This window comes from Dendrobium catenatum, unplaced genomic scaffold, assembly GCF_001605985.2.
Source record: "Dendrobium catenatum unplaced genomic scaffold, ASM160598v2 fragScaff_scaffold_699, whole genome shotgun sequence".
In the NCBI taxonomy this organism is placed as follows: Eukaryota; Viridiplantae; Streptophyta; class Magnoliopsida; order Asparagales; family Orchidaceae; genus Dendrobium; species Dendrobium catenatum.
This window is the reverse complement of record NW_021319161.1, coordinates 962097-974215: the sequence shown is the minus strand read 5'-3', so window position 1 is coordinate 974215 and position 12119 is coordinate 962097. Positions and strand designations below refer to the sequence as shown.

The 12119-nt window shown below is 33.7% G+C and overlaps 1 protein-coding gene across 1 annotated transcript in view; it reads left to right on the top strand.

Annotated features, from left to right (window-relative positions):
- Positions 1-2158: 2158 nt before the first annotated feature.
- Positions 2159-12119, top strand: part of LOC110094316 (nuclear pore complex protein NUP85) — a 35159-nt gene continuing 25198 nt past the window's right edge. Inside the window, exons 1-8 of the mRNA XM_020819522.2 lie at positions 2159-2641; positions 2957-3059; positions 3315-3425; positions 3540-3623; positions 3827-3898; positions 4034-4090; positions 4523-4642; positions 4718-4918. Coding sequence (XP_020675181.1) covers positions 2247-2641; positions 2957-3059; positions 3315-3425; positions 3540-3623; positions 3827-3898; positions 4034-4090; positions 4523-4642; positions 4718-4918 — 1143 coding nt within the window. The 5' untranslated portion in view covers positions 2159-2246. The remainder of the gene's footprint in view (positions 2642-2956; positions 3060-3314; positions 3426-3539; positions 3624-3826; positions 3899-4033; positions 4091-4522; positions 4643-4717; positions 4919-12119) is intronic.

Below are 12119 nucleotides of genomic sequence, written 5' to 3'. Positions count from 1 at the left end.
TTAAAACCAAACCATATCTGTAAAAAATACTCATAATTACGATCATCACAAATCCATTGGCATATCCTAATGAATAACCTTTTGATTGTTTTTTGGCAATTGCATTAAATTCAATCACGAGGAAATCCCTAATGGACTGGGGCCAGTTATATGTTCCAAAGTTTTTGACATTCTTCGTAACGTTCAATATTGCAATTGGTACACGAAAGTTAGCCATTGGAAAGAACATGTTGGACAATAAGTAAACAATGAATTCTTTCACTACATTCTCTACTGGAGTTGACACATCCAATTTCTCAATATCATGTCCTATGTCATTTGCTGTCACTCCACTCATTCTAGCAGTTCTTGGCTCGAATTTCATACCTTTATTGGGCAATCCAAGAATCAGAGCAATTTCATCATATGTGAAATGTAACATCTTGCCATTAATAACAAAACATTTAGACCGCATATCCCACTTCAACAATAATATAAAAACAATTGGAACATTCTGAGGGAATCGAGGCAGTATTAGGAACTGATTAATATGTAGCTGGCATAGTCTTGCAACAAACGGCTCACCAAATTTTACAACCAACTGATTACAAACTTCTCTAAAAGTTGAAGTTCGACATCTGAAATGAATCTTGTGGGAATATCCCTACATAATAAATAATAAAAAACAATACTTATGTAAATACCGAGTATGAGTTTCAAGTACCGACTAGTACCGAGTAATATTACAGAGAATTCATAGCGATCAATATCCTTCTTTAACAAAAAATTTAATTCAATAGAAACTAAAAAGTATATTTTATAAAAACATATACACATTATTTTCAAGATATCTCTAAACTTACACCGAGAATTGACTTTGAATACCTAGTAATACCGACCAGTACTAAGCAGTACCGAGCAGTACCGAACAATACTACAGATCTTTCAAAAAAATTCACACTGTATTAAATATAAAATATATTATATAACAAATATAAAGATATATTGTAATACATGTTAAAATTTATACCGAGTATTAACTTTGAATACCGCTCTGTATCGAGCTGTACCGAGTAGCACCGAACAATACTACAGAGCTTTCATAAAATTTCACACATTATTAAATATAAATTATATTATATAACAAATATAAAGATTTATTGTAATACATGTTAAAATTTATACCGAGTATTAACTTTGAATACCGAGCTGTACCGAGTAGTACAAAACAGTACAAACATGTTCCCCGAATAATACCGTCCATTGCAGAAATCATATTTTTTAAAATTTAGAACAATAATTGTATATTATTCAAATAATAGACACTATTTTAAAATTCCATTAATGATCTAAATGATCAATACCGATAAATACATATAAAAATCGATCAGTAATACCAAATACCGATTAGTACCGAGCACTACTGCAAACCACCAAACACAAAACTCTAATTGATTAGAAATGTTCTCACAGTATACATTCACATTTTTACACTAAAATGAAAGTTAGTAAGTTAACCCTAACCCTAAAAATTTGTTTTTTATTTTTTAAAACTAGAAAAGCTATATGACAAGAATAAATGTTATTCGAAAGAAATTTTTAACCTGAGGCATTATTTCTCTCAATGTATTTGACCGGAAATTTGCTTCGAACTGATGGCAAATGCTTATAATTAATAGTATAATTAGTGTATAAATTAATTATCTAATTTAACTTAGTTAAATAGTTAGTAATATAATTAGTAATTAAAAATTACTATAATTACCTTAATTAGTATAATTTAAAATATAATTATTAAACATATAATTAATAATATATATAATAATTAAATAATTAATGAGCAGTAGAATTCTTAAGCTATTAATGAGATAATTAATAATAAAATTTATAATTAATACTGATAAAATAGTAATTAAATTATTAATTAAATAATTAATATGCTTATTAGTTAAATAATTAGTTATTTCCTTAATGGCAAACAACTTTATAACTTGATGCGGAAGCGAATTAAGTGGCTTTATATTACTCGTTCAATTTTAAATCTCTAACTATTTTAAATTCTATAATCTGTTGCCAAACAGATTTCTGAATTTAACAGAATTTAAAAATTATCATGACAAATACAATTCAGAAATTAAGAGCACAGAATTTACTAAATCCAATAAATCCTATGAATCCAATCCAATTCCGAACACCCCCTTAACGAAAAACTCTCTAAAACCCTAGCTCTCGAATCCCCTCTTTGCTCTGGCCATTCGCCGGTGGAGATGCCAGGCCGCCCGTCGGAACCCGAAAACGCTTTAATCCCCTTGCCAACGGAGGTAGATGTGCCTCTCTACCACATACGGCTAGGTGTCAAGCCCCCGATCTTCCGGGTTTTCATCTCGTGGTCGCGCGGCAATGTACTCCAAGTTGCGTGCATCCGACCTCTTGAGGATCATTTAGCCAGAGGGGAGGGACATGAAACTTCTGATGGTCCAGGGCTCGGCGGCAAGGTAGTTGAGGTGAAGCTAGGCGCCAGTGATCCGAATATCAGCGAAGCACAGAGGCGGAGGATTATTTACGACTCCGTCCCTCCTTTTGTTCTTCTTCAGAGCCGAAGGAAGGCATTTTTGACGATGTATAGGATGTCTTCTTCTTCCTCGCATCCCTCCACCGACTGGTAATTTTTGGAGTTTTTAAACGTTGATTTTTACTAGAATGAGGACCAATTTCTGGTTTTGTGTTTAATTCACGTTCCTTGATTATTCGATTACTTCTGTGAGAGAGTAACTGTTGTATTATTTTTTCCCGTTTTCTAGGACATGATTGGGCTAAGGGAAATCCATTTTGCAGAGTTTGTCTAGGAAAATTGTGTGGAATTCTGACAAATAGAAATTATAATTATAGTTTTTTTGGGTGCCACTGCGTCATATGCTAGCTAATTTTTATACATAAGAGTTCATATGTTTCTCGTTCTCTTGTCTGACTCATGCAGGTGGCAGCAAGTCTTGGAGTATAGTAGGAGCATTTCAGAACTTCTTGGGAGTTCAAAGCTTCCAGCTAAATCTGTAATTGAAGATCCAATGATTGTTTTGGAGGTGTTTTTCTCTGATGCTATCATCAGCATAGCTACCATTTTCTTCCTATTTTGAATTGATTATGTTTCTTCCTATTTTGAATTGATTCTGTACCAAGCAATAGTATTTTGATTTGTTAATATTTGTTTTCTTCTTTGCTGATCTTCTAATTATTTATTATATTATAAGCTTTTTTTATTTCTTTACTTTCCATAAAAGCTAAAAATAAGTTGCTCTAATTCCTATTTGATATTAATGGCAGCTTTTTTTCTTCAGCCTGTTGAGAAACCTAGCAGTCTTAAGGCTGCATGGCAGTTGATGGAGATCTTTTATGTAGATAAACATTATTTTTCATGGCTTCCAGAACGTCTTGTTGACTGGTTAGCGGTACTGATCTTCTTTGATATGATTTTGATGAGAATTAAAAAGGAAAAAAAATATTTTTTCTGTATTGCCCTTCTAAATTGTCTTTATATCTGTTACTTCTAAATGTTTCTACAGGAGTATGATGCTATTCTATCTGAGACACATATGACAGTCCATTCACAACTTGTCAAACTCCAAGAAAAATTGGTCAATTTGCAGGTTTTCATTCTCTTAAATTGGCTTGCATTGTGCTGGAAAAAAATTACTTTCACTGTTCAATTGTTGCTTTATATGTCCTAGCTTCTAGTTAAATTGTTAGAATTTCTGGTAATTTCCTATTGGTTACTCCTAGAACATTATACTTTACAATACATACCTGCAGCTATGCTTGTGGATGATTTAGCTATAAATATATTACATAGGTGATTGAGAATGATCCTGAGTATTGGGAAGGGCTATCATCAGTTCTTACGGTCGGTTGGCTTGATGTTGCGGTTAGTCATTTGATCTTTCATTTTTGTGCATTTAGTTTATGTTATGTGCAAGTTTTATATTCAAATTTAATGATATGGACTTTATATGCATGATTATTTAAATGGATTGCCTTTGACTTGTTATTCACCATCCAGGTTAAATTGTTGAGACTGCATGGATCTTATCATCTTAATCAGCTCGATAGTCGTGAGGTGTGTAAAATGATTGCATTGATTGAGTTTTACTCATTCTGGCATTATGTGATGATAAATGACAGAATTGACAAACTGTAAAATAAAACTTAGTGTTTCTTAATAGCATATACTTTGTTATTCTTTATTTAGTAGGATTGAATTAACTAATTTGCTCTTTCTGCTTCTGTTTCCCCAACAGTTGATAGAATGATTTTGGAATTATAAAATTCACACGCCATTTAATGCTTTAGGGTATTTCATAATGCACAAATTTTTCAGGGTTAGCAAAGGACTTTTGTAAAACTTTTTTTATTGACATAAAATTGAATGCGTGCTAGTTTTTAAAGACTGATGCCATAAATAAGGAAACTCATACATATTGCATGCATTTATGAAGCACATTTATGCATATGAATAAAATGCAATTATGACTTGTTATGCTTCATACAGACAGAGAATGGGCTGGTTGAGACAGTTGCTGTTCTTGTATCGACAATGCCACGTTTGCGTCATGATTTGCCTGTGGGGAAATCAGGCCAATGCTGTAAAACCAAACCAGATTTTATAAAGGTATTCTTGCGTATAGGGCAACCCAGTTATTGATTTTACATTTCACTGATGCAATCATATTACTTCAAACTGTAGGCATGGGAAAAATGGCGTGGTCAGATAACTAAACTAGACTGCAGTGCCTTTTGGGTTCAATGTAGTCACCGCCCAACTCGTGATGGTCTGCGTAATCTCCTGCAAATTATGTTGGGAAATTTTAACAGTATTTCTACTGCTTGTTTTCATTGGATGGAGCTGTTTATATCACACTTCCTTTACATTAGACCTCTCACTGTGGTTAGTAATTTTTAAAAGCAACTTTGAACTTTATTTCTCAATGTTTTTTTACTTTTTCCCAAACTTTCTAAACACCCTTAATGTTTATCAAAAAAATTTCAAGTAAAGGATAAATCTTTATCTTTGTATACTTTTACTTTATTTTTTTTCAGTCTAATTATAAATTCAGAACTTTGTTGATAAACATTCTATTTATGATTTATTTTTATAGTTTTGAATTATTTTATTGTTATGCATTCACTATGCATAAAATATGTGCCAATAGAGAACGCACTATGGCGCAAGTGCTTCTTGGAGGCTTAAAGCCAAAATGCATAATGCATAATGTTGTGTGCAATGTGCATTGTTATAAAAATATCCTAAATCATATATAAACATGAATTATAAGCGATGCCTTGTTGCTCTAATATAAGATAATTTTAGTATACATGAAGGTTTACTAAAGACAATAATATTGAAATATAAATTATCATGATAACTAAAATAATTAGATTTACAAATAAGTCTATCACGATTAGAGCAGTGAATAATATTGATAAAACTGAGAATTTGAGAGGGAAAAGCTTAAATTTTATTATGCAATCCACTCCCTATTTATAGATCTATACAAGGTATATTGATAAGGAAACAAATAACTCTATAATAATGAGAATACAATTATTCCTGAATTAATAAATCAACTATGGTTGCATGCTTTGAAGATCACCTTGGTGCACTATCGACCCCTCCGTTTGGTCAATACTTTCGGAGGAATTGATTTCTGACATTATGATAGTGATTAAGACTATCTACCTTGGTTAGCAATGAAGGCTTCCCGGAATAAATTTCCCTTGTTCGACAATAAAGGTCGATAAGTTTTTTTTTTTAATTATAAAAAAATAAAAAAAGGAACCGAACCAGTCATGCCTTAAAAGGAATAGCTCGGGTTGGACTTAGGGCACGGGACCCGGTTCTTGCATGCAGGCGCAGCTTTCTCCCGCGAATCGGGCTTCCGGCTTCGACTGGTCATGCAATCGGAAGTGAGGATCGAGTGGGGTGCTTCGCTCCTTCGACGATCTTTCCATCCATGTCGGATCGGTATGCTCGCCATCCTCAGTCCGCTCCTTCGTTCGTCGGCTCGGGAGAAGACAACCAACGATGGCGTTCGGACGCTCCTCCGGATTCTCTCGGATGTTCGGCTCTTAGCGGGAGTCTCGACGACTTTGGCCTTCCGCCTTCCTCTCGGATCGGAAGTTCCGATTATGCTTCAACTTCGTCTCGTCCATCCCGGCGTACACGGGTCGACACGATTAAGTCCGAGCCTTTTTTTTTCTCTTCCTCCTTCGACGATCTAGGATCGTTCTCCGACGACAATTAAGGCCGTGGCTCTAAGAGACTAATACCATGATAAAACTGAGAATTTGAGAGGGAAAAGCTTAAATTTTATTATGCAATCCACTCCCTATTTATAGATCTATACAAGGTATATTGATAAGGAAACAAATAACTCTATAATAATGAGAATACAATTATTCCTGAATTAATAAATCAACTATGGAAGGAATTAATGTGATCCAGGTAGTCTTCTCACGGATTAGTGTTTACAGCCGTGGGTTTCTGTTGTGATCGTGAGGTTGAGATTTAACAAATATTATGACAGACTATTACAGTTTGGAACGTCAGATTAAAACATAAGTAATATTTGGTTAACAAGATTCATATTTATAAAAATTAAACTACTCATCATGCTAATCATCATCAGCAAAATACCCTTGCCTCAATCTTTATAATCTGCTAAACCATAATTTTCTTCATCACCATCATAATTTAATGCTCATTTGTAAGTTTGCTGAGCCTAGATGAAGATTCCTATTATTTTCCCCTCGGTAAATCTTGAATGTTTTAGCTCCTTTCATGGATATCACTAGCTCATGCATCATTGCTCGATGTTAATTTTTGTTCACCGAACACCACTTCATCAAGTTCATTTAACTCATCATCCAATTTTCATGTTAACAATGTATTCATATCATTTATTTAATTAAAGGCCAATAATGTCACAATGGTTGTATCTATAAATTAAAGCCCTGTCATATTTTATGTAAATCAATTAATTTATGCTCAAGTTCTTAAACCAAAATAAAATAATTTAAAAAATAATTAAAAATATGAATGAAGAAAATACTATGTTCTATAGTGTTATTGCGCACAGTGCATGTTATTTTGCCTTTGTTCCTTGCTATGGGCTATAGTGAATGCTAATTGGCATGTATAATGCATAGTCAATTTGGCATTGGGCATTGGTTCAAATAAAAAAACAAGATGTGTGCTTCATTGAGGTGAATCACAACCTTGATTGTGCAGGATAATATCTCAATACAAGCAGTGATATCCTCGCATCAACAAACTAAAGCATGACATAAGATTATGTGAAAATTAGAAAAATAAAAAGAAATAAAAATGTGTCCATCATGTTTGAGAATATATAATCACATGATCATGAAATAGTAAACTAGAAGATTAGAGATGATTGATATGCTTTCCTAGACTTCTGGGCAAGGCTCCAACTTCTTAGATATCTTCCAAGAGAGTGCTGTCAAAAACACCTCCCAAACGTATTTTAGTGTAAGGTGATATGCATAGCTTTTGCCTTAGTGTTGTATTTTTTGTTATTATTTTTAAAGCATGCACAACCATAGTATGAGATGAAAGGCTATAAATCTAATGATAGGGACAAGCATATGTGTAATGAAGAAGAATGAATCGATAGCCATGAAGATTAGATTAAGTTTACACTACATAAATTACCAACTTATGTTTTTATTTACATATTTGAACTTGAAAAATAACTTTTTGGCATTGCTAGCACTTTATTTTATACAATCTATATGATAAGGATTAATGTTTTGGTATCTGGAATGATGAAAGACTTGAAAATATATTGTTTTTCCCATTATATTTTTATATTTTATTATGATGATTATCAAATTATACCCTTGAAAAGTATTCATCATAATAAGAATAAGCCTTTTTTCAACTCACTTAGTGTCAGGACTCTGTCGGAGACTGATGCAAACTAAATTTTGCAAATAAACACTTCCTTTCTAAATACTTAAGACAAACACAAACTCAAATAAAATTAAATAAGACACAATGACAACTTACAACTTATATATATATATATATTAGAGAAGAAAGATACAATGGAATGATAACTTGCGAAGAGAAGAAATAGATAAGAAGCCCGAGACGAATTATAAAAGAGGGGAGGGGAAGGAAACTAGCTCGCAAGCTCGATCAAAACTCGCAGGTTTTACATTCCAAAAATCATAACATACTCTTCCTAAAAATTGCCCAAAACTCCCCTTTAAATATGATAGAAGCATCCCAAAGGACACCCAAACAGCCAACCAAAAACAAGGAAAAAAAAGGTATCATTTAAGGCTCCCAGAAACCGAACCACCACAACCAGGAACCGGGACAAAAACAAGAATTGAGGGACCCAGGCAGAGGAACTGAACAACCAAGCGGGCAGGAACCGAACAGCCAGCAAGGGAACCTGGGGAGGCACTGCTTACATCAAATCTCCCCTTGTTGAGAGTTCTCATCTCCTGATGAGATGATTTTAGAGCTTCCTTGTGGCAAGACCCATCTGCTTGTTGGACTTCAAGATCACTTAGCATCATGATTTTCCATTTTTTTTCTTTTTTTTAGAAGAAAGGAAGACTAGAATGACAACCAAGAGCTCTGATACCAATTTGATGCAAACTAAATTTTGCAAATAAATGCTTCCTTTCTAAATACTTAAGACAAACACAAACTCAAATAAAATTAAATAAGACACAACGACAACTTACAACTTTTAATATTTTAGAGAAGAAAGATACAATGGAATGATAATTTGCGGAGAGAAGAAATAGATAAGAAGCCCGAGACGAATTATAAAAGAGGGGAGGGGAAGGAGACTAGCTCGCAAGCTAAATCAAAATTCACAGGTTTTACATTTCAAAAATCATAACATACTGTCCCTAAAAACTTCCCAAAACTCCCCTTTAAATAGGATAGAAGCAGCCCAAAGGACACCCAAACAGCCGCCCAAACAGCCAACCAAAAACAGGAAAAAAATGTATCATTTAAGGCTCCTAGAAATCGAACCACCACAACCAGGAACCGGGACAAAAATAGGAACCGATGGACCTAGGCAGAGGAACCAAACAGCCAAGCGGGCAGGAACCGAACAGCTAGCAAGGGAACCTGGGGAGGCATTGCTTACATCAGAGACTCAAATTAATGCGACGAATAGATAGTTATTTAACTTTTGTTCACTACAATTTCTAACAATAACCCTTTCCAATTTACTAAAAGAGCCACTAAAAACTCCTAAACTTTTTATGATACATGTAATAAAGTATAATTCTACTATCAATAATTTTGATATGACCATTCATTGAAATAAAAAAATGATAAGAAATATTTGAATTTTTTACAATAATAATGTATTAAATAAATATCAATTGGTTAAATGCAATCAAACTATAGGAAAATAATATTATTACTACAAAAATAGGAATATGAGTACTTGCCTCACTTATAGAAGATTCTTGCTGCCAACTCCCAACTTAAGTCATTAGTTTGTCTTCGTTCATTATATAAGTAATTTAGCACACTAATCTAATATTCTTTAAAAAAAAATCTTAATAAATAAAAAATTCTCACCTTTTAGATCGCATGAACCCATGCTAGCCTTGCTTGAGCCATCTCGCTTCATCGCTTCTCCCTCTCTATTTCTTGGTTTCTCTATCTTTTTCTCCCTCTTTCGATTTAAAAAGGAAAAGAAGCCTTTGTCTTCCTTGACATCAAGCGACTCGTCAGGCTTCATCTTCTCACTTGAGAACAAACCAACAATTGTAAATTCGGAACTGAAAGTTTGGGATATTACACTTAACTATGGTGAGTGCCCAAGCTTTCACATAGGGCCTTGGATTTTAGGCTACCAAGTCTTCTTGATGTGCTTAACGCCTTTAATAACACCAATTCGACAAAGTAGTTATTTGCATCATTTTGCTACTTACCTGAATACATTTTGATAGAGGGAAATGCTTCCTGATTACATTTTGAAAGATAGAGGAAAATGTTATTTGATAAGCATTTGACAAATTGCTAGTTACTTGATTCATGGTTTAAAATTGCGCAATATAAGGCTCGCCTTTGCGCAATTCCAGTAAAAAACGCCTCGATGCTTACGCCTCGAGTTTTTTTATGAGGCTTGCGCCTCAACTTGGTTGAGGCCCGCCTTTATGTTTTATATATTATTTACTCATTACTATATAAAAAATTTATCATTTTATGTTTACGCAATCTTTTGATTTTGAGGCTTACGTCTCAAAACGCCTTGAGGCTTACGCCTCGCCTCACGAATGAAAAACGCCTCAATACTCGAATACGCAATTTTAAACATTGACTTGATTTATGGTTTTTTACTTTTTTATTTGATTTATAGCTAAAAAACACTTTGCATTACATTCTGAGTCTGTTCCATATTAATTAGGTAGCATGAGCAAGACCACTCATATGAGTTTTTGTGCCATCGATAGTATGACTTGGTGGGTGATTAGTTGGCAAACAATTATGTGAGGGTGGTGGTCTTTCCGACATACCTCCAACCAATGTTTTAAATTGTGCAATTGGGTATTGAGATATTTTTTGTTCATGAGGCGAGGCGTAAGCCTCAAGGCTTTTTGATGCATATTCCTCAATAAAAAATTGTGTAAAGTGATAATAAATGTCAAAAGTGATTTTTTATATAATATTTAAATAATATGTTAAATGATAATATATTAACTTCCTATGAATTATGAATTAACAAATTGGTATATATGAAATAAAAAATTGCACAAGATATATAGTGACAAGTGATAAATTGCATGAATTAGAATTAAAATCTAAATATTATAAGAGCAAAATAATATTAAATATAGAAATTGCATAAAAGTATCATATAACATGAAGTTCAACTTCAAATTTTTTCTTTCTCAATTCTCTATTCATTTACATTTAATTCTTAATGAAAGCTGAAATAGTTGGTAATAACTTATGAATCATCTACACTGTCATCACTGAGGTGGTCTTTATTTGAGCTGTCGCAATAACAAATTGGTCTATCCCTTGCCTCATTTGGTAGACTCGAATGCCTCCCAATGCTTTTTATTAATTTATTTCAATCATGTTCATCTTTTAGAAATATTTTCATCAACATAAATGCTCCAAAAATTTTAGAGTGGTGGTGTGCAACTTTCAAGTTATTATCGATAACGACTACGACGTTGTTGGCTGTGGCGAAGGCCGCGGGTTAGAGGTAGAGGCAATCGAGAGGAAGTTTTTGCACTCTAATGTGAATGAAGGCGTGATTTATATTTGTTTTAACAAAAAAAAATATACAAATAGGGTGAGGCGTAAGCTTCACGCTAGCAAGGGGAGGCGTGGCTCAAGATGGGCCTTAGCCAAGTTGAGGCGCAAGCCTCATAAAAAAGCTAGAGGTATAAGCCTCAAGGCTTTTTTCACTAGAATTTTGCTGAGGCGAGCCTCATATTGCGCAATTTTAAACATTGCCTCCAACAATGTATAGGTTAGTAGGTAAAAACTCTTGGTTGCCTTTGTGCTTAGGAGTAATTGACTTGGACACCATTTATTTGGTCACTATACATGGATTAATAGTTTGAGTGCAGTTGTATTACCTTGAATTGTAGATGAATATTACAATATCATTTGCTTCTTTAACGGATACTGGCAGTTGTAGAAGGAATAATAGTTAATGGAGTGAAATAGATGGAGATGGATTTCCTAGTTTCTCATCACAATCATCTTTATTTTGGTCATAACTATTTGCGATTAGGTTTATGAATCATTTTTTCACATTCATTCCTGCTTAGCAATACATGAGGTTTTAAACTTATTTGTGTAAATCGTTTTGTATAAGGATCTTGTTGCATGATGATCTCATGCATTTGAAGACTAATGCGCTAACACGTGTATTGGGAGATTGTTGGCACTTATCCTGTCCCCTGTGGCCTTGGAGCCCCTGGCCTTGGCGCTTATCCACCCATTTCACCAATGAAAATCAAATATTATCAAATTGTGATTCTCCTCCTATGGCTGCTCTCATTCTTAGGATTTCTTCTGTCTTTGTGAGGTCTGTTTTTGTTGTGTGCTCCCCATGAACAAA